Source organism: Tauraco erythrolophus, chromosome 12 (genome assembly GCF_009769465.1).
Source record: "Tauraco erythrolophus isolate bTauEry1 chromosome 12, bTauEry1.pri, whole genome shotgun sequence".
In the NCBI taxonomy this organism is placed as follows: Eukaryota; Metazoa; Chordata; class Aves; order Musophagiformes; family Musophagidae; genus Tauraco; species Tauraco erythrolophus.
In genome coordinates, this window is record NC_141476.1 from 4531656 (window position 1) to 4555349 (window position 23694).

General features: G+C 43.4%; 1 protein-coding gene across 1 annotated transcript; it reads right to left on the minus strand.

The window, feature by feature from the left end:
• Positions 1–689: 689 nt before the first annotated feature.
• On the minus strand, positions 690–23694 carry GXYLT2 (glucoside xylosyltransferase 2). Its single transcript, XM_086619085.1, has 7 exons — positions 23489–23694; positions 14071–14260; positions 13735–13866; positions 6131–6382; positions 5020–5143; positions 1618–1790; positions 690–872 (listed from the first exon to the last, which is right to left on the minus strand). The coding sequence occupies exons 1-7, from the start codon at positions 23692–23694 to the stop codon at positions 690–692; spliced, it is 1260 nt and encodes a 419-aa protein (XP_086475211.1).

The following is a 23694-nucleotide window of genomic DNA, read 5'->3' on the forward strand; positions in this document are numbered from 1 at the left end:
TCAGAAAACTACTGAAGAGCAGAGAGGAAAAACGACAACGACTCGACAAAAAGTGCTGTGAAATACAAAGTAAATAGGCACTTCTATTCCCCTAATCTTTTTATGTCAGAGAAATCTTAAGTCCTACATGTGAAGAATAGCAGGCAATATACCTTCAGACAGAAGTGCAATTTTAAGCAAATACTTTTCCTTTACTATAGTAAATTTTAACTCATCCTATCACACGAGTGATCGTTTCCATAACTCAGCATTCTCATGACAGTCAAGAATACTTGCCCTATCATTTCAAGAGTTATATTCCCTGTACGTTACATAGTTGAAACCGTAACTCCTTTGTCAAGCCTAAGATCAGTACAAGCTTTTGCACAACTTCAAAAAAAGTTACAGTGATTACAGCTGTACTTAAACAAATAAGCAAACTAAACTCATCAAACGAAAGTGAGAATCATCAACTCTCCCTGTTGCAACCAAGAGTAAACGTAGGAAGAGAACAAAAGGCCTAAGAAAGGACAGTTTATGTAGACTTCTAGGATCTCCTCTGTTTTTGTAAGTTCAGGGGTTATTAGGAAGTTTGATAAGGAAAATATTTAAATTCTGAGTTTCAGTAAAAGGAGTTCATACTCTTTGTTTATATGCTTTATGTGATGGGGTGCAAGAATTAAAAGCTTTGTGTAAAAGTATGGCTGCATTTAGTATCGGTGGTTGGCCCCCAAGTAGACAATGACACGATTTTCATACACCTTCTTCATAGTTTTCTCAATTTGCTTCAAAAATACTTGTGGAATTCTCCCACATAAAGTGTGCACTGTATCCAGAAACTTAGACTGCAGAGGGTAGTACAAAGACTGGAAGAGATTGTCTTCAAATGGAAACTAAAGGAAAAGAAGAAAGAATTATTAGTTTTCACTAGTTACAAAATGGCATTGTAGAAGCTTCTGTAAGAGAAAACCTTATACAGGTAGGCGATGACTTGTCCCTCGCCTTCCCAGAGCGTCATCAAAGCCTGCCAGCTTCAGCCACTGGTGGGCTTGGGAGTGCTTGCTTTCGGGAAAGTGCGTCTGGGCGTACTACCTGAGACAGCCAACTTCCCAGAAACTGCGTTTCCAGACTCTGTATTTAAAGGAGATTTACATAGGGATCCCGTAACAAAACAGGTATTTTAGAGAGGGGAGGTGTACACATACAACATTTAAAGTGGAAATATCGACCTGTGTCTGGATGCAAGCTTCTGCCTTCCCTGTGCCCAGAGGCTCTAGGTGCTCAGGGAGGACAAGCTTTCACTGGGATTTATGGGCCAGAGCTGCAGTACCAGTATCAGCAGGAAGAACTCCATTCAAACACTTTTTCCCACCTCCAGTATTACGGAAAAGCAATTTATCAGCCTTTTTGATTAGAAGTTACAATAACACAAAGGAGGATCATTTAAATCATCTCAAATACCCGCATGCAATAAGACAGGAGAGGACAAAGCAACCTTGTTATTTTGTGTCTGATGGGTTTACATAAAGCACAAGGATGCTCAGCCCAATCTGCTGGAACAGCAACCTGAGTGACCTGCTCAGAGCAGAAATCCACATGGAAATAAAAGGACTGCCTCCATCAAGATAGAAGACTTACATCACGTATCACTTCATAGAGTGCCTTGAACGTAGGCTGCTTGTCGTCATGGTAGACACCTCTATTTCCATGCAGAATAGAGACACCTTCTTCTTCTGCACCTTTGCAGTTGCTGCCGTACATGCAGTGATCAGGCCGGTAGTTCCACTGACATGGAAACACATAGAGACACTCTGCCAGCGTTGGTCAGGGGAGGAAAAAAAAAGAAAAAGATAAAAGACACCTCAAACAAGAGTTACACCAAATTAAACCATGTTTCCGTGAAAAATCTGGGACTGATGATCAGGAAAAAAATCAGTTACTTCTTTTTGCAAATATCCCAAGCAGCAACTAAACGTAGCAGCTTCCTTTCCTCTGGGGATGACTGGAAACACCTCAGCAGTGTTAGACCTGAAGTAACAGAGAGAGAGGGCCACACAGCGACTGGCCACACACACAAACCAGGAGAGCATTCCACAAAGCTGAAAGCCACAGAACCAAACCCAGAGAGTACGCACCAGGTGGCACTACCGGGGGGCTTCTGCCCTAGTACGAAGTTTCTGGAGTTACAGAAATTACTAGGGAAACACACACAGCAGTGAGGATTATGCAAAATCCTGAATCCTTCTGGACACAGCACGGGAAAGTTCGCAAAGCATGTCCAGTGTTTGCTGCTGAACCTTTCGTTGCAGCTATGACCATTTGTGACACTGAGACACAGCAGAGTGTAAGGGGTACTGTATTTTATGCACAGTCCTTCTACGAGTTGTCATCCATTAATTTCATAGGTCCAGGTTATTTAAAGATGAGCCTAACTTCTCAAAAAGCCTTGTAACCTCCTTTCTCCCACTGATTCTTGTTTTTTAAAAAACTTCCACCAGGGACCCACGGTATTTGCAATATGCTTATAATAAATCAGACCTATGATCAGGTCACCCTGTGACCTTTTTCCCCAGAAATGGAGCACAACGAACCACTGCAAGATGCCAGCAGGTCATATCACAAGCACGGAAGCCTGAATTCTTCACTTGGCCTTTCTTCGTTTCCCAGGAAGCCTGCAGCTGGTCCTTGTGGTTCTTGAAGAAGTAGGAGAAAAAGTTCCTGAAACATTCTCAAGCCCTCTCTAGCAGCAGACACAAGGGTAAAGGGTAGACTGTAAGCGGTTTCCACTCAGTCCGACCTCTCAGACATTCAGAACTGCTCCCCAGTGTTGCTGAAAGGGCAGGAAGAGCTGTTATGCACGATCCAATCCCTGCTGCAGTTAACGGGGATCCTTTTGGTAGCCCTGAACAGATGTTTGCAAGTACAGCTCATCACCAGGTCACTATGGGGAGAAGATGTCACCAGGTGCTCATTAGCTTTTGTATGTGTCACCTGCGTATTCTTGATCTTCTCCTCACCGTGACGCTTTTGCACGTTTTTTGCTGTCACAGCCAGACAAACTCTGGCTGCCCTGTGAGCCTTCAGCTCCATCAACCATCAGAACAGCCTTCGGAGATGGGAAAAAGGGTGCATCTCTTCGGGCCCCAGGCAACACAGTTCTGCGTGTTTTTAAGCCAACACACTGCATCTACAAAAAGCCACCTGCAGCAGTCTTGACTGCTTTCTCCCCAGGCCAGTCTCAACAATCCAGCAGTTTAAAACCTCAGGAAAGTCTAGTTTTCCGGTTTCATTGTATCCAGTTCTGTTCTTTTCTTGTGCAGTCTGGTATTACGTAATTCGTAAAAAATTATTTACCAGTTACGAGAAAAAGACAGAAAAGTCTCAACATGTGGATTTGATAGAGAATACTCTCATCACAAAATTAAAATATTTTTGCAGTCTTTGTTTTTTTCCTCCACACTTAAGTTAGCAGCAGACTTTACAATTAATCTGGCTTCATCTTTTCTTCCTCCAGTAGACTCCATTCCCATAACATTCATTTCTCTTTGGAAATTAATTTATGATTTCATTATGAAGATTTCTTCCACTTTGTTTTTTCCCTAGGATTGAGGGTAATACATGGTGTGCCGGGGCCACTGACGTTTGACATGTGTCTGCAGTAAACAGATGTGAGTTTATTGCCTTGCTTTTGCTCTCTCCTTTTATTTGCCTGGATTTGGGTATATCCAATTACCTACCCTATGACTCCTTCGAGAAAAAGAAAGGGGAACAGAATAAATAAAGACAAATCCAAACTTATTCTGTTCTTAAGATCACTTGAGGGAATACGAGGTCACATGGGAAGCAAGGAAAAGCAAGAAAGAATGGATACTCAGCATATTCCGAAGCATGAAATAAGGTTCTCGGCTTCTTTGGGAAACACGCACTCTGCTACAATTTTGAAATCCTTGCATTTCTCAGATGTCACTGCTTTTGGAAGTGCCTGAAGTAATTTCTGTGTGACCAGAGCAAAATACTCACAAGGGGCTGCATTTCCAGAAACTGCCTCAGCACTTGTGGAAACAGCCAGACCCTTTTAAAATAAAGATGCGTGAACTTGCCAGTTCCTTGGGAATACACACTCCTAAGAATATGCCTACGATTCAAGAGGAAACGAAGGATAAACCAAAAACGTTACAAATTGTTTATGGAGGCATTGTGCAAGAGCGACAGGCAGGAACCAGAGGTGACATTTTGCCGGGCTGACAAGTACACACGTACTGGTCAAGCTAGGACAGGTGGGTTACGTCACCTGTTCTCCGAGAACAAGGTTTTGAGAGATTTGAAGCCCTCCACAGCTCTTTGTAGTCCCAGAGCAAGCAGAATATTGCTAGAGACTAGCAAAAGACTCGAATGGGCACAAATCTAAGCTGCAGAATACGGATGAAACGTCCTGGTGCCCACTGAGGCTGGATCATTCAGCTGAGAGGCTGGAAGCACCTTTCTCAAAAAGAAACTTTTCGTGAGGCAGTGAAAGGAGGGAGGGCAGCAGTTTCAGAGGAGATGCTTCAATGGCTGTGTCCGTTTTCTGCTTCTATCAGCTTTGTTACTCATCTGCATAGATAGCAGAATGCAACTGAATTCCAGAAACATACAGCGTAGCTTTGAAGAAAGTTTGACAATCTCCCATTCAGATAAAGATGTGAAACAAAAATATTTTTCAGCCAGGCCCTGGCCCAGTGCTGCTGTTAAGCATATATGGAACTTGAACTACATTCCTGCATTTGATCATTAATGTTATACTTCCTTATTTTCTCAGAATCTCCAGCAAACAGATGGACATATTCAATGGAACCAAGCCCGAGTCCCACTGCCTGCACCACTTGCAGAAGTATTTTCACAGGTTGTAACTCCTAGGTACACTCACACATTAACTTTGTGCCAGAGGACATTATTCACGTCATAAATAACAAATAGCACTTTTTTCTTTTTCTTTTAATTTTTCAACTTCAAGAGATTTTCTTAACACAGATAATCACAACTCCAAGAATCATTACTTACCTGGGTTAAAGTAAAAAATAATATTTAGTAAATCCTGGTCTCCCCACGTAATGTAATTTTTGTACTTTTGGTATAATGGATATAACATCTCCTCCCAAGTCAAACCACTCGGCATCATGCTGTTCTGCAGGGCAGAAAAACACAAGCAATGGGTGAATACCATGAACAGATGCCATCTATGACGCAGAGCGTGGCACCCACATATTTGTAAGTCTGCTAAGCCACATCAGACACCTAGACGAGAAATGAAGGATCGCCAGAAAGTGTTAGACCTGGATAGGGTTGGAACAGCAGAGCTGACTGTGCTCTTATTTTCTAAACAGGAAAGCAGGGTCTCCTGGGTCCAGCTGTGATGTCAGCTCCTGCTATTCACAATCTTCCTATTCTGAGCAACAGAGGGGAGAAAAAGTGGAAAAATGCAAAAATGCAGTGACAAGGTGAAAACTGAGGTGTAAAAGTGAGGAAAAACGCAAACTAAAAATTATCTTCCCTGGGAATTATGTTATTAAGAGCAAGGGCTTTTTTTATTCAAGCTGTTCCTGTAATGGTATAGGAAACCCTGGCTTTGACTGAGGAACAAGACCACTTGGGGTAAATAAAGTTTTTAAAGAGATCAGAGAGTATGTGCTCAACGAAATGAACAGATTCTGCAAGTCAGGCCTTTTACAAAGGAGGGGAGATGTTAGAGAAAAAGTTCCCTTCCCATTTATATCAATTCATGGCAGTCACTTGATCTGCAGCAGGATCCAAAATCCTGTTTACAGCAGATGTAAAATATTACCAATTTGTCTGGATATTTATATCAAGCTGCCCCATTTGAAAAACAATTCTTTCGTGTATCTTTCCAGGGGAAACGAAGTGTTGAAGAAGCCGTTTTTCCTACTGCTAACAGACTGCTTCATCTGCAAGTTCTCAGTGCTCCAGCCTCTTTAGGAAGTTTTCTTTGTTTTAATAATCGTTTTCACTATAATTGCTTTCAGTATCCAAATACATATTCTCTATTTTTCAGATTCTTTATATTACAAAGTTTATATCATTTCATACTAAGTTTTATGAGACGTTAAAACCACATAAATAATTTGTTCCTGCAACAGCTGTTATTTCTCCTTACCTTGAAGTGAGTGCTGCGTATCCGTGTTAAATTCATCAGCATCACTCCAGAATTGACTCCAGTTGCTCCGTAATAAGGGTGACGCGCAAATCGACTGTACCAGCCAATCTTTGGGATTTCATGTTCCGGGGCCATAGCAGCTAGCTGCGTTGAGTTGAACTCTTTCAGGACGTGCCAGATGTCATCGATGGGCCTCAGGAAGAGAACATCCGTGTCCACATAAAGGAGAGAATCCACATCCTTTAAAATGACCTTTTAGGTGTGCACAGAGAGGAGAGGAAGAACCGAAAAAGAAACAGATAGACAACAAAAAGGAAGATTATCGGGAAAAAGTGCTTTTATTTTAAACTGGTAACAACTGAAAGAGGTTATTGATTTATCAGCTAAATGTAATTACACACAGGAACAATAGCTACCAGCTTATCGGCTTGTTGTTTGTTTCGTTGTTTTTTTTTCAACAGCAGGTGCACAGCAGAACAGCTTCCAGATCACAGAGGCTGGATTCTAACCTTCACATGAAATCCACCAAGTAGAAATCGAAAAAAATCCACACAGAAACACACTAAGCTCTCAAAAAAACCCCTGCAAGGTCTATTTAGTATCAGTTCAGAAATAAAACGCAAAGAATGTATATTTATATAGATTTGTTAGTTCTTCTAAAGATCTGTAAGTGGTATTATACCAAAAAAAATTTAACCATTTGTAGAAAACAGGTAATTTTTGCACACCGTATAGTGAAGATTCTGAAAGGATTACTAGAGAGAATGATTTACTATACAGTATATTATTCATCTGCTACTCTGTGTATGAAAGATGCTTTCCCAATCAGTCATAAAAGCTAATTTGGATCTTGATTCTGCAGTTGGATGGGCTAGCACACACCTTGATGGAATGTACAGCTTCCTCCATAGACAGAAGGGGTGAGATAGCAAAACAGAAAACTTTTCATCTCCATTTGGTATCGTGTTTCCTTATGACTTTCCAATGACTTTTTTTCCTGTTAGCACCTTGTGCTCCTACGAGATTTGCATTCAGTATTTATACAAAAGTTTCACATTCATTAAGAAAACTCTATCCATCACAAAAACGTATATGCATCCTCCTGAAGAACAAAATTTGCCCAGTAAATAAAAATGTCATATTAAAACTTATCGGGTCAGATGCTGATCTCTGTTATCGGACTCTGTATCAGGAATAACCACAGGAAAGTTAGTCAAGTCAGAAGGGTGTAAACTGCAAAATAAATCCAGGATATTTAAACTATTCTTGTTAACAATGTTCCCCCTTGTGGCTATCCAAATCCTTGCAGGCCCATCATTTTAGGAAGGTAAATTATAGAGTGCTTCAACAGTCCAAGAAACCCCCCTGATGTTTGCACCAGCTATTTGTAAGGTTGGTTGTTGATTAATAAGTACCATTAGCTAAAGTCAGCCACCAGTTCCAACTGCATTTTTGTTGGTCTTCGTTATTTGCTAAAACTGTCCAAAAATTCCTCAAGGACTGAAATTTTCTTACTTTGGTCTCAGCCAAAAGTCCTATTTCTCTCTCTTTCTTTGTTTGTTTGAAAAGCAAATCCAAAAGCCTATTGATTATCATAGAATCATGGACTAGTTTGGGTTGGAAGGGACCTTTGAAGGTCATCTAGCCCAAGGCCCCTGCAATAAGTAGGGACATCTTCAACTAAAGCAGGTTGCTCAGAGCCCCATCCAACTTGACCCTGAATGTTTCCAGGGATGGGGCATCTACCACCTCTCTGGGCAACCTGTGCCAGTCTTTCACCACCCTCATTGTAAAAAATTTCTTCCTTATATCTCGTCTACATCTACCCTCTTTTAGTTTAAAATCATCAGTCCTTGTCCTATTGCAACAGGCCCTGCTAAAAAATCTGCCCTCATCTTTCTTATAAGCCTCCTTTAAGTACTGGAAGGCTGCTGGAAGGTCTCTCTGGACCCTTCTCTTCTTCAGGCTGAACAGCCCCAACTCTCTCAACCTCTCTTCATAGGAGAGGTGCTCCAGCCGTCAGATCATCTTCGTGGTCCTTTTCTGGACCCACTCTAATAGCTCCATGTCTGTCCTGTGCTGAGGACTCGAGAGCCAAATGCAGAACTGCAGGTGGGGTCCCACCAGAGCAGAGCAGAGACACAGAATCCCCTCCCTCGACCTGCTGGCCACGCTTCTTTTGATGCAGCCCTGGACACAGTTGGCTTTCTGGGCTGCGAACGCACATTTCCAGCTCATGTCCATCTTTTCATCCACCAGTACCCCCAAGTCCTTCTCTGCATCCATCAGCCTGAGTTGATACCAGAGGTTACCCAGACCCCAGTGCAGGACCTTGCACTTGGCCTTGTTGAACCTCATGAGGTTCACACAGGCCCACCTCTTGAGCTTGTCCCTCTAGATGGCATCCCGTCCCTCCAGCGTGTCAACCACACCACTCAGCTTGGTGTCACCTGCAAACTTGCTGAGGGTGCACTCGATCCCACTATATCATTGATGAAGATATTAAACAGTACTGGTCCCAATATGGACCCCTGAGGGACACCACTTGTCACCGATCTTCATCTGGACATTGAGCCGACCACTGGATGCAACCATTCAACCAACTTCTCACCCACTGAGCAGTCCACTCATCAAATCCTTATCCCTCCAATTGAGAGAGAAGGACGTTGTGAGGGATTGCGCCAAGGCCTTACAGAAGTCCAGATAGATGACATCCGCATTTTCATCATGTCATGGAACAGAACGACCACTCTCTCATCCAATTGCAATGATACTAATAACAGGCTCTCCTATGCAAGTAAGTTAAGAAATTCTTCTAAAGAAATCAAATCCTACATAAATTGGAAGGTATTACGACTCAAGATCACCTGTGAAAGAAGTGAACACTAAGGTTTTGAACAAGTAGGGGGAAAAAAATTAGATTAGATTTAAAACAAGTTATACATGTTTAACCATGTAAACAAGTCCATCAAAATCCAGACCATCCTGCTAGATGGAATGGTAGCAATACACCATATTTCCACAAAATACACAAAACAGCATGTGGAGGTATCAATAAACGAGCGACATAAGTAGTTCAATAACACACTAAGAGCTCAGAGGCAAATATCTGCAAACGTTAAGTATCCTAGAGTGCAACACTAAAAAAAAAAAAAGGGGGGGAAAAAAGACAGCTTCTTTAAGAAAAAAATCAATAGAAGACAGACAGTTGAAAAGAAGAAAAGGTTTTTCAGCTTAAGGACATCCTGGATATTGTATGTTATTCTGTAGCACCTAGAAGCTCTAATTCATAGGGACCTACTATATGAAGTCATATAAAATCAAAATATAAAAATAATTTTTAAGAAATCATCCCAAAATTTAGTCTGAGACAGGAGATAACGCATGAATACAGACAGGGCTGAAGCCATTACACTTTGCCTGAGGGATCCACAGCACGCTGTAGACTATCGAAGTTTTTTTCAAAGGGTGCCCTGGCAGAGAGACAAGTCCAGGCATTTTCCAGCAGAGGGTTACGGGGAAGTTTAAGGGGTGCATACAGACACTCCTCTCCAGCATAAGTGACAGCCTGGGGGCTGCTTCTTCCAACAGAAACTTCTTTCAGCAATCTTAGACACACACATAAATTTCCTATACTTCAGGAGGCATTCCAGTTTTTGTGAAGTGGGTGCCTACCAGCATTTGACCCCACGCTTTCCGCCTTGTGTCACTCCGTTCGGGATAGACACGCTCTCCTTTCTGGTTCTTCCCTCCCCTGTGTCCAAGGTGCTGCCCTGCAGTGACACCTAACAGGCTGAAAGAAAAGCTGTGCTACTTCCTTGAAGCAGTTCACACTTTTTTCTTTCACATGTGAAGACTTATTTAAAACCTGTGCATGTCAGTTAGCATCGATCACATCCCTTCTGGCTGTGCATTTAACTTCACCTGGGGAAGGGGAATTCAACTTCGGAAATCGCAGCCATAAGAGTTCCTTGCATAGCTCCTGGGATTTCCACAGAGTTACACCGAGGTAAGCTTCATTTAAATAATTCCAGCATTCCCAGCGTCCCATAGCTTTCAGGTAGCTCTGTTACCAAACTAAATAGAGTTTTTGAAAAAATATTTTATGCTTTACACAGCCCTTAAAACAATCTTTAGCTTTTGCTTATTCAAAAGCACACAAAAGGAGATGATGTATTTTCCCCTCTGCTGATTTTCACCGTCAAAAGCAGCCGAGTACCACAAGGCAGCTCGTGGTGCAAGAGACCTCGCTGCAGGTTGCTCTGCCTGAACCGAGCCTGCCAGGAGGGCTGACCCGAGGGACACGACTGCAGGCTCAAAATGACACGTCTGACCTGGAGCATACGCGATGCAGGACTACATCTGGTGGTCTGACTTCATGCTCGCCAGCACAAACCATGCAGACGTACCTGACAGACTGGGATTTCTGACACGAGCGGTCAGGAATATGGCTTGGCTGTGTTTGTCTTCCTCCTCATTCTACAGCTTAAAAGAAGCGTGATTTTTTTGCAGCTATATTGAGTATTCTTAGTAAACCTGTCAAAAAGTTCTGCAAAGAACCGGCTATATTTAGCCTGACGCTTCACTTAAATACTCAATTATCTGTAATTTGATTTCACAACTTCTGTCTCCATAGATTCTCTGTGTGTTAGCAAGGTTGGCAAGTAATAACACGCTGCTGCGTAAACACGTATTGGTGTATTGCGAAGCTGTGCTACCCAACGCTTTGCAACAGCTAGCACTGAAGTTTCATCAGAGCTGCATCCAAAATCAGGGGCGAATCACAAATTTTGACGCTAATGGGGCAGTGTCACGAAGCTGAGTGTCTAAACTTTATTGTAGTAAGCAATTAACGCAAGTTACAACACTGGCAGAGACTTTTGTCTAGATATGGCCCTGGCATCTATTCCCAGTGCTGCCACTGATCCACTGTGTTGGATACTTCAGCGTACTCAAGAGGACAGCTGTAATACAGGGATATTGCTAATCTACCTTAAAAGCTCTTAAGTAGATTAAATGTTCTGAGAAGGGTTCTAAATGTTAGTTACTATTAGAACTAAAATCATCCAAAAATCCCTTAGGCATTTCATGATACTTCAGCTGGCTGGTTTGGTAGCTTCAAAACAGCAACGGAGAGACAGAAGACAGTTTTTCACCTGGTGTCTCAACATCCATGTATTACAAAACGGCACCAACTGATTGCTGAGAGCATTACCCTCCCAGTTTATTTGTAAAGTTTCATTTTGTGTTCATCTTTCTTATTCTGCCCCTGCAAATCCCATTGATGGTTTCATTGTAGTAGACCGCAGCAAGAGATTTAGGCTTGTGAGATTACACGGAGGCTCAGTCTACTTTCCCTGCATACAAGTGGCAAACGTGATCAGATGTCACAGAATGCCTCTACAAAATGCAGGATGCTGTATGATCTTCCTTAGTATTTTAGTGACTCAAGTAGATTCAACAAGTTGGGAATGTGAACATCAACCTGTTGTCCAGGACAAAACTGTTTACTACTACAAGCTGTAGGATCACATCCCGTAGCTCTGGTTTTATCAGTGATTCTTACACGATTTTTCCTTAACACATTCCTCATACCGTCCTGTCCACTTTCACACGCCTGCTGGTGCTGCAAGAGAAAGATTTCTTTGGCAGGAGAGGCACTTGTGAATCAAAGACTCACATTCCACTCGGGCTTAGCATTATCAGGAGCAAGACAATTTGCACAACTGAGGGCTAAACAGCTGATAAACTCAACTATTGCTCTCCTGGGGTCCCCCCTAAATCCAGTCACGTTTTATGCCGCTGCAGAAGAAAACGCTTAGAACAGGGAAGGATAAGAAAAAAAGGATACTGACATCCTGCTGATATTTATTTAAAATACAAATCAAAATAGTTCTCTCAACAATAACACTAGAAATCCTCTGCTCCTGCTCTGTGCAGGCTGGATTTCTACAGTGTTGTCTCATTCAAAGGGGATATCAGAACCTAGTTATCAAGCACTGATAAAAATAACGGGGGCTGAAATTACCCAGAAACAGCTTAAGGTTCTGCCAGGCTGCAAACTTGAGTACCAGAAGCCCAACTGGACACTTGCCACCTCAGCTATTACTACAACTTGTTTTCTTTACCGTATCTGCATCAATCTAGTGTCAGCTGCAACATCTCTTGGACAACCCTTCCCGTTCAAAGCCATAAACCTCTTGGCTTGACCACACACAACATTTTGCAATTGCCCCAAGAGAAACAAACATTTACAGCTCCGGCTGCCTCCTGGTTTTGCCAAAATAACATGCAACCAGCTAATATTCCTTACGAGAAGGTACTGGAGAACTTGGGCAACACGTGAGTGACAAAAAAGGAACCAAAAAACCACTGCCCAGCCTCAAGGAGTCAGCATGAACACACAACCCTTTCCTGTCATCAGAAGGGTGCTGACAAATAAAAGAGAAACCGCTTCTGTGATGAGAGTCTACCAAAATGACAAAAAATAAGACAGAAATAGGAAAAACAGATAATTGTGTTTACCCAGCGAGAACAACCCCATTTGAGTAAATCCTTACAATCTGTATTGAACAAGCTTACGCTGAGGGATTATTTTCCAGGTGATATAAATATTTACTCAGGGAAGAGCGGATCCCTGCTGAAGCTGGAGTTGCTTTCAGCCCATCTGGCCTTTGTACATTTGATAGTCCACCCCTAAATGGCAGATAAACAGAACTGCTGACAGCACATATTTTCTCACACATGTATTCATAGTCAACGTATCTGGACGTGCAGCTGTCTCCTGATTGTTTCCATCTGAGAAAGTAAAGATTCCTTTGTATCTCCCATTTCTCATAAGACAGCAATGAAGAAATCTGGATCATGTGAACAGCATGTCACTTCATTGGAGTCACCCCAATCAACACCAATGCGCAAGATATTTCTGACAGACGTTCTCAATTCCATAGAAATCACTTTATGCAAAAGTTCTTTCAATTTCTGATATTTCTGCATATGCAGAATTGTTATCAACATCATCTTTCTCTTCAGCAATCTTAAATATTTTCCAAGTTTATGACACTAAGTATTACACAGTAAAGGACACAAATATTCAGTGAACTTGAAGATCTCAGGATACACAGGGCTTTTGCATGAAATCTCACTTTGAGCACACTGGAATTACTACCTTAAGGGCAAATTTGACAGTCTTGGATAAAGAAATAAAACTCAAGGAAAAAGGATTTCTGAAAGCATCAGTCTAAGGGCTAACATACGGAAAGGGAGGTAGTGGGTAAAGAGGATGTGATGACTGCACACTGCAAAGAATGTTATTTATGGAAGGCATGCAGCATCTACCCTGAAAGAGCTCTTGCACTGAGTCTTAAGAGTCCGAGGGGCTAATGGAACTAGAGACAAATAAGAAACACACATCCTTTGTTAGCAGGAGAAAAAGCGAGGCTGGATTTCTGTTTTGTTTTTTTAAGTGGCTAAAGCACAGACTAAAATATCTTTAAGCAGATGTTTCAGCCTGAAAACGGTTTTAATACTACACCAGCAAAGCTTCCTTTCTGTGGAATTAACCTTTTCCTGAAGCCACCTACTCAGAAATCCAGGTGCCTTACCGGAAGAAAAAGGCGCTGGGCAGCACATGGTTTGAATAACTTTTTCCATTCCTGAGCGTTTCCGACTGAGAAGGTTATTGGGTAAATGTTGTGTTCAAACTTCTTGGTGTATGAGGAAGGCCATTCCTTTAACTGGAAGACACGGGGGGAGGAATTAGACAATGCATGTTACATAGCTTTTTAACAAAAATTATGCATGCATAAAGAAATTTATAAACTGCATACAGTAAAATAAGTGTGTAGTTGCCACTTCTTGATGTCAATGTAACTTCTCTCAGAGATTTGTGACTTGTAACTAACTCATTTATTTACCTACCAAATTACAAAGAAACCCACCTTCTTCTCAAATTCAGGCTTAAGTGAATCCTCAGCAAAAATGTGAAAGCAGAGCCTCCTGTTGCTAAAGAGAACTGCTGATTTCAGCATGATTAGTGTCTCTTCCAGACGGTCCCCACATGCCACAACTGCCAGATGCATGCATTGCGAAGATGAAGACTCTTTTGAATGTTTCTGTTCTCCAGGCTTCCTGAAAATTCATAAATAGTCATATAAAAACACCGAGGTAAACACGAGGAGAATCCCGAGTTTTTTTCTGATTAGATATCCACAGAACACACAAGTGGCATGCTCATTTTTGTCAACAGTACAAATCAAGAATGTTAAAATTAAACACAAAGAAACAGGCTATTTTCAGAAATTTTCTGGTGATTCCTACATTTCTGATTTGCATAAATCACTGCACTACATACATAGTTGAAACAAATTCAAAAGCACCTCAAACCAGACAACAACTTGCTCTGTGCAACTGATAGCTTTTTTTCCAGCTTAGAGGTTATGAAGCCAGAAGGGATTTATTACTACCTAGCCAACTTTCTAACACAATGCAGATTACAGAACTACATCCAGTAATTTCATTACAAGGCCCATAACTTTTGGCTAGACTGAAAGAAGACATCCAGCCCTTGCATGAAAAAGAAATCCACTCCATCCATATGTAAATTATCCTAACAGTTAATTAATTTTGCTGTTAGAAATGCATGCCTTAATCCTGGCCTGAAGGTACTGGCAGAGTTTCAAAGGACTGCTCTCCATTTCACCCGATGGAATCCTCGAGATTTTGCTAAAATAGAGATTTTTAAAAACAAACACATTCCTGTGTCCCAGATCAATCAGACTATATTTCACAAGCAGTCAAGGGCCAAACTATGGGTTTCTCACTTAGCACCCATCTGTGCAGGCTTTCAATAAATTTTGCCTAGACTGTAGAGGAATCTAGATGTGAAAGGCACACTGAAGGTACTTGATATCCAGAAAAATCAGGTTCCTTCTGGGGACTTGAAGACATTTTGAAAATACGACCTTTTGATTTTGTGTTTCCCCCCCCATCAGCACGGAGGTAGAATCACATCCTCCAGGAATGCTTCCAGCCTATTGTAGTCACATTCCAACACGGATCGTGTTTGTGCTCCATTAGATGGATGTGTGCTGACAAAGCAACTAAATCACAAGCATCGTAATCATAACAGGAGAGTTCAAAAGGCTCATCATAGATCACTACCAGATCAATCCCTGCCTCTTCTCACATGCACAATTACGTACATACGATTAATCAGTAAAGCTAATACTAGAAACAAAAGCTCTAAACAAAGAGAAAAATGACAGTTAATAAAGCTGTCGGTATCTTTTCCCAGACATTAAAATTCTGCTCTGTTTAACAGCAGCGTTCTACACGAGAGCAATCCACTTCTGTGTCAAGGAACACCAGCCAATGGTACTTTACTCACTATACAAAGCAACATGTTTCATTAAGGGTTTAAAGTCTCAGGCTTTAGTCTTAATTAAACCCCAATTTCATCAGTGTATAAATAATGGAATACTACATCTATGTGAAGTGGTATTTACTTTCCAACCTATTAGTGTAAAAACCACTGAATTATTGAAGTGAATAATTAGCTGCTCACACAGATCCCCTTTTCCCCCTTCTCCCTATCTCTTTAATGTTTCCTCTTAATTGAGTCTCTAAATCAAGCCATATGCAGGATGAGAACTGCTTTGATATAGCTTGTGGCACTGGAATTCACTAGGAGAGGAACTAAACTCTAAGCTTTTATTGCAACATTTTAAAACCCAACACCAAAGCACTAAGCTTTTCTTTGCGAATTTTAGCCACAGTGAACTCTCCATTGCGCAGCTATTTCCTAGTGAAAAATCCAGTGTATGTAGACAAGCACTTCCAACGAGCAGACTCAGCAAAAGCAACCCCCGATGAAAGCAGAATGCCCCGTATGCCCACGGCAGCTACGGATGAACGAGACATCCCGCCTGCCAACAGACACCCTCCCAGCCCCAGAGAGCGGAGGAAAAAGAAAAAGCTGAGCCTTGGAGACAAGGAGTTACGAGTCCGAAGGCCTGGGCTTGAAGGGGTTCAGGAGCCTGCAACGGCCTAAGCAGGAACAAAAATTCCTGAGAAAAGCAGCGCAAGGCAGTATTTGAACTCCCTCAGTAGCAGTGTGGGACACTGAGGGCAACAGTTAATGAGGAAAGTAGCCACGAGGTACAGAAGAACATTGAGGCACCATATTTTGCATCTTTTTTGTAAGTAAATAAGGAAACCAAGAGGACTGTGAGAACAAAGGTGAGGTGGAAAGGGAGATAAAAGAGAGCCATAGCAGGATGCATTTAACAGCAATTTCAGCTTGGCCTTCACAAAATTGCTATTATTATTCAGAAGTCTGAAAAGAGGCAGGTGTAAAGGTGAAGTCAAACTGCCAGGAAGGCGAAGGAGCAGATTACAGCAAAGAACATCCCTACTCCCCTTCCCTCTTCTGCTTACACGTTGTCGCGGTTCAGCCCAGCCGGCAGCTCAGCCACTCTGGGTCACTCGCCCCTTCCTCCCCCTCGGTGGCAGGAGAGGAGAAAAAGGTAACAAAAGGCCTGAGGGTCGAGATAAAAACAGGGAGGGAGCACCCACCGACCATGGCCCTAGGCAAAACAGACTCGGCTAGAGGCCAAATCAATTTAATTCGTTAAGGGCTCATTCAGAGAGGGTAACAAGAAAGATCTTAAACGTGGGAATGGGGGGCTGCAGGTCAGCTGTCACACTGCTCCTTTCTGAAAGAAGGAGGATTCCTTACAGTCTTTTCCCCTGCCCAGTGAATCCCCTCCTCACTGGACCGTCCACAGACTTCTCCACCATGAGTCCTTCCCTCAGGATGCAATCCTGACCCATCAGATCGCTCCAGCATGGGCTTCTTCCCCACAGAGTCACGGCTACTTAGGGAGCTACCACCCGCTCTGGTGTGGGGTTCTCCATGGGCTTCAGATGCCTCTGCGCCTCGTCATCAGCCTCCAGCAGCTCACGGAGACCATTCTCTACAACCTCCTTCAGGCACAGGCATCTCTGCTCCAGCATGGGCTTCTCCAAGAGCTGCAGGTGGATCTCTGCTCCACCATTCATCTCCGCAGGTGACAGGGGGGCTGTTGCCATCTCACCACAGGCTGCACGGGAACCTCAGCTCCAGCACACCTCCTCCTGCTCCACCTTCACTCTCCTTGGTGTGTGCGTAGTCATTTCTCTCAGGTCTTGGTCCTCCCTCCCTGCAGCCATGCCAGGGCCGATGAACCTCGGCAGTCCCAGCAGGATGAACTTCACCCAGCAGGCACCCCAGGAGCAGGACGCTTCGGAGCTCTCCAAGCTGCACCACTGCGACCATCTCCGGTTGGGTAGCAGTGGCCCAGCGCGGGCAGCTGCCCGTGTCTCTGCCCGTGTCTCCACCTCTCTTCAGTGTGAGTCCAGCCCCAGGTCAGGCTCCCTTGTCCCCTGCTTTAAATATGGCATTCATAGAGGCACTGATTGGTTCAGCCCTGGCCTGAGGGGATAGGGGGTCTGACCTGGACAGAGTTTGGTCCAACTGGTTTTGGAGCTGGAGAAGCTTTTCACAGCTACTTACAGGAGCCATTTCTGCAGCCTGTCCCGTGCTGCCAAAATCTCGTCATGTAAACCCAGCACAGACATACAGCACAGCGAGGAAGGGAAGGGATGGGGAGAAAAATCATTAGGATGAAAGGATATTCCGATATTCCTTAAAGATCTGCAGGATACAGCCAATGTCTTCAAACCAGAACAGTTCCAGTTTGACCAACAGCATCTAGGATGCTTCTGCTTTACACAGAAAAAATGGCTATGCTGGCTTCTCTGGATCCCCTCTTGAAGATAAGAGGGCCTCCACCATCTGTTGTCAAGAGAGGATCTGGAGGTTAGAACTCAGCTCGTAGCAGCAGAGCAGCTACTTCATTTCTACCAGGGGCAGGTCAGGCTGGGCACCAGGACCCCTCTCATTCAAACAGACTTACTGCTTAATGAAAGGCCTTCTTGAAGCTGAGGTTTCATCTAAGGTACACACTGAATCCTGATTCAATACAGTTTATCTCCTCTAATTACAAATGTTTGTTTATGGTGTAGTTACCAGTGATTGATGCAAACACACTGTGAAGCTACGAGTTTTTGGAAACGCTACCTGCTCAGATGTTATAGAATCATAGAACAGTTTGGGTTGGAAGGGACCTCAAAGATCACCTAGTTCCAACCCCCCTGCCATGGGCAGGGACACCTTCCACTACACCAGGTTGCCCAAAGCCTCATCCAACCTGGCCTTGAACACTTATTGTCTGTTCCTAGACAATACAATGAACGGAATAGATGAAAGATGCATTGTTTGTTTTAAAGGATGGAGTACCTTAGCACTGTGGTAATTGTACAAAGGATAAAATTTGTTACATAGAATACAAAACAGCTGGCAAGCAAGAAAGGTTGATAACCTAGCGATACATTCTAAGTCACTAACAGGCTTTTGACACAGAGAAGTACTCTGATCCTAGTTGAACGCTAAGTGAGCATTGTTTTTGGCTCTATTTCAGTAAGTCAGCCCCTGCAAAGCTTTGGGTGAGTCATTAATTCTTCAGTTGTCCTACTTGTAAAATGGGAACAGCTGTTACAGTAGTAATAGTTACCTACCTCACACAACTCACAAGCACATTAAAAAGCACACAGATCCACAGAGTACGACAATTACTATTATTATTAGCCTATTCTTCCTAACATTTAGACATACATCCATTCATTCATCATCCAACTCACTGGTTACGGATGGAGTCTATAATTGGATTTTATGACCCAAATTCAATGTTTAAATGCATCTAAAACAATACAGTGACCTGAGCCTTAACGTTTAATGTGTTTGACGAGAACAAGTAAAGGTCTTTGTTGCCTTGATAATCCTTCTTCTAATTTCAGTGCATAAATGCAGTTTGTTGATATATTATAAATCTGACTAATACAACATTATGTCCAACTCTTTGCTCTGTTCCCTGTTTTACCCATCTGTTTGGAGAATATTGCTTCCTGCTCTCCCTTTCCTCCTGCTCTCCTATTATATTACTATATGGCTTTAAAATTAAGCACTGTTGCCTGAGATTAAGGACTACAGAAAGCATCACAAAGTACTTGCAGAACATCCCTATGAGACAGCTGAAGACAGACCTGGTCAGTCATAGCACGATAAAACGTTTGTAGCAAAGGCCTTCCAACAATATAGACCAGCTCCTATCCAGTTGCTCAACGGTATTTTATTTACTGCATACATTTTTTTCTGACAGGCATGGGTATTGGCATTGCAAAAGAAGCAGCCTCAGTGCTCAAGCACAATAGTGTACATTTCTAGGTCTTAAAGTGTAGATTACATGCAATCTACTTATTAGTCACAGCCAAAGGGTCTCAAACATAATTAACCCAAAACCTGTCCAAATCAATCCAGACCCATTCAAAATAATGCATTCCCATCTCATTACAGAGCCTGCTAATCTATTCAAGCTCTCAAATTTATTCCTAGGAGAAAGATAATGCATGCAGATTCTTACAAAATGCAATATAGTTGTTTGTTTTTGAAACCTTCTTTGTATTATGATCTCATTTACTCTTGCAGCACAAACAAGGTTAGATTTAGGCAATATATCAAAACTGGTGATTCACTAAATAGACTCCTTTCCTGACAGTCAGCACTGAGTCAATGTCCCAACAGCAGCTCCATTATATAAAACACATTTCTCTCGCGCACTTTAAAATATAAATTAGAAAGGCTCTTAATGTTTTAAATAAAGTTCTCTCACTTCAATGCAGTTGCACAAAACTGACTGTAGCTGCTGACAAACAAAAAATTGTTGACGTTTCAACCTCCTTCTCTCCTTCTACAGCTAAAAGGGAAAAACCACTGAAAAACAGAAGGGATGTTTGTAGCTTCTTTTATCCAGTGGGCTCTTTGTTAGACAAGCATGAGGTATGTGGGCCTTCAGCACCTTATTACAGGCTATCAAAACTCCAGCCACGCTTGCACGCGTGTGCACACGGGCTGCAAAGAATGAAAAAGTATCTTGACGGTTGCCATATAAGAGATGTTTTGCTTTGGAACACTTACTTCCAGGGAACTAAATGTGCTGGCAAAGGTTCACTTCCCAAGCCTTGCCACACTGGTCTAACAGAAAGTGTGGTCACATCTGCCCTTCAAATGTAAAATAACCCTTTTGGTTTCTGATACTTCACACACATCGGTTTGGCACACACTTATAATTCCTCATATGAAAAAAGTCTTACTGAAGCATAGGACTTGCTACTGTCAAGAAGAAGGATCAGTAAAATCACCACCAAAAATCAGTTTTCAAAGCTAACCAGAATCTTAAATGCAATGCTCATCTAGATTGGCCAAAATCATCTAATGACCAAAGCAGGACACATGAACATGTTCTCTATAGAATCACAGAATGGTTTGGGTTGGAAGGGACCTCAAAGATCATCTAGTTCCAACCCCCCTGCCATGGGCAGGGACATCCTCCACTACACCAGGTTGCCCAAAGCCTCATCCAACCTGGCCTTGAACACTTCCAGGGATTGGGCAGCCACAACTTCTCCAGGCAACCTGTTCCAGTGCCTCACCATCCTCAGAGAGAGAATTTTTTCCTTATATCCAATCTGAATCTCCCCTCTTTCAGTTTAAAGCCTTTGCCCCTTGTCCTGTCACTACATGCCCTTGTAAAAAGTCCCTCTCCGGCTTTCCTGTAGCCCCTTTAGGTACTGGAAGGCTGCAGTAAGATCACCCCAGAGCCTTCTCTTCTCTAGGCTGAACAGCCCCAACTCTCCCAGCCAGCTAATGACATGTAACTAAGTTAAGCTTTTATCATGTACGGCTACTTACACTAGAAGAAACCTGCACTTCTTAAAAATTAAAACCAAAATCTCAGTAGTCACATTATTCTCATGTGACTACCGAAAGCGGGACTACAAAATGCCAGTTAAACTACAATTCACCCTGCCTGCAGCATGACTGACTGTTACAAAGCAAATGCACATCCTACATAACGCCTTTGACTGTCTCAGTTCAGACCAAAACCTGCATTCTTCTGATGAAATTACACAAACCAACTTGGCAAAACTGAATCAAACCAACTTTTTACATTCACATAGACAAAACTTCACCAACGTTATTTGAACCAGTCATGCAGTCTACATATAAACACATACACTATGATCGGATCACAAGATCTTACACATAATCAGATTTTTTATTATGCTGAAAGCACCAGTTAGCTCATATATGATCTCATATCAAATAAAGTATCTTCCTTTGCTCATAAAGAGTAACTAAAACAGTGATTATAGGAATGACTAGGCAGTGACAACCCTGATTCAGCAAGTCACATTGGGTGTGCTTCACTATAAGCACATGTATGAGCAAAGCCTCTTAAATCCACGGGAATGCTCACTCCTGAGGTTAGTAACTAGTTAACTTATTTTCTGTTGCTTCCACTTGAAACTCGAGCCCCCTGGAAACAGCCTCACACTGCTTTCAGTGTATATTGGATCAGGCTTTTTAAGCCAAGCAGATTCCCCCACTTGATACCTTCACCGTGCTAGCATGGATGTGATTCTTTCCAGAACAGCACCCATTAGTGGACACTGCTGCCTTTCCAAGAAGGCATCTCCTCAACTTGGACCATGTTATGTTACTCCCCTAAAAATTTATTTTTCTGGACACCTTCACTTAAACAATTTCTATTTTAGCAGTAACTAACACAGTACAGAATCTTTCAGCAAGGGGCAGAACTGGGCCTACTGAATTATGCTTCTCAATTACACAAACTCCCGCTGGTGCCAATGGTGCAGGATCATGCCCGCCAGCATGAAGGAGAAAAAAAAACAACCACCAAAGTCCACCAAAAAACCTCCAAACAAACCAAGAAAAAAAAAAAAAGAAGAAAAGCTATGGTTTAAATACAGTATTCCTCTCTTTTTCTGTTGTTGTGTTGCAGACCTTGTAAAAAATATTTGCAAAGTCAATAAATAATAGAAGAGTTTGATAATGCCAAATTTTTGAACAAGAAGATGCTCACTGAAAAGCGCATTGAAATGGCACAGTTGTTTACACTCTCTAGCAGTTTCATACTCTCTGGGCTCCTTCCTTCAGTGTTCTTCTCGATTTCCATGATAATCGCTGAGATATGCCTTAAAGAAAAATGACTTCAGGAGGTACAGTTGCTAGTGGAAATAATCCTGCTCTAATACATGCATTTGAATTCCGTCCGTGATCCATTCTCAGCCACGGTAAACATCTCTTGCATTCAGAAGGGTAACAATGCTGGTAAGAAACCAACTGCTTTAATAAGTTAAGGAGTAAGAGCTGAAAAAACAGGAACAGTCTTTCATTCAGAACATCTCTGTGAAATCATGAATCAAAGACACAAAGGCATACCAAGTTAATTAGATATATGAGGTCACACTGACCATAATATAGTTGGAATGCAAAGGAGAAAACAGTCCTCCACCCACCCAAAGCACGCAGGCCTGCATCTTTTTCTGAAGTAATTACAGTTTTTTAAAAAGTATTCTGCCAGTAAGGTACTGAAAGAGGAAACACAGCACACCACGATTTCAAACTCTTTATTTTAAAGTTCTGCTAAATTAATTTACATCTAAAAAGCACTCAAAACAAAAAGCTCAAGTACTTAAAATCCAACGCTGCCTGTCGGTTTGGAACCCGGTGGTACCACCTAGAAACAGCCAGCCACCTTCCCTTCTCCCTGCAGTTGGTGAAAACTCCGCAGGAGCGTCGCTCCCAAGGCTGACAGCAGCTCCTCAGCCTCCTGCCAGCGAGCACCACATTCCCCACGTCAGCCTCCAAAACAAGGCCAAAACTAACGGAAAAGCAGCTATTTCCGAGCCCGCCTTCGCCCGGGCACGCAGTGGAAGTACTGCCCGCTCAGACGCGGGGACCAGAGGCGCAGGTAACACCTCCACGCGCCTTCGTGTCATCCCTGGCAACCGCGCTCCCGAGTGAAAACACGCAGGAAAAAGTTCATGTTTCCAAAGTCCGAGCTGTTCCCACACGGGTTTTTAACCACCGGGCACCCACAGGGCAGAGGGACGAAAGATCCGGGAAAGAAAAGTGCCCGACGGACCTGGCGGCAAAGAGACACCAGCGAGCGGCCACGGCAAAGGGGACCGGCGGGGCGGGAGGGCGGACACGCGTGGGGACGGCACGCCTGGCAGCGGGCGGTCTCCAGCGGCCGGGCCGGAGCTGGGCAGGAGCGGCCGGGCGGGCTCCCCGCCGCCGGCGGGGGACCGGGGGCGATCGCGCGCGGGGCGCCGGACGGTCACGCGTGGGCCGGGTCAGCTCCGGGAGCGCGGAGGCGGAGCCGCCGCCGTTACCTGGCGCTGGCGAGTTTGCCCCCGGCGGGGCTCCTCCGCGGCGGGCTGCGGCTGAGGCGCGGCTGGCGGCGGGCGAGCGGCGGGGCGGGCGCGGAGGGCGCGGGCGGCGGGCGCGGGGGCGCGGCGGCGCTGCCCGCCAGCAGGTAGAGCAGCAGCAGGCTGCCGAGGCACAGCAGCGCCGCCGCCACCTTGCAGGACAGCCGCAT

Excerpts from the sequence above, each read along its gene's own strand:
- GXYLT2 (XM_086619085.1), bottom strand. The coding sequence starts at position 23,694 with ATGCGGCTGTCCTGCAAGGTGGCGGCGGCGCTGCTGTGCCTCGGCAGC. Across the intron at positions 1,791-5,019 it reads TATTTTTTACTTTAACCCAG|AGTGTCTCTATGTGTTTCCA; the intron begins GTAAGTAATGAT and ends CAACGCTGGCAG. Across the intron at positions 873-1,617 it reads TCTATGAAGTGATACGTGAT|TTTCCATTTGAAGACAATCT; the intron begins GTAAGTCTTCTA and ends CTTTTCCTTTAG.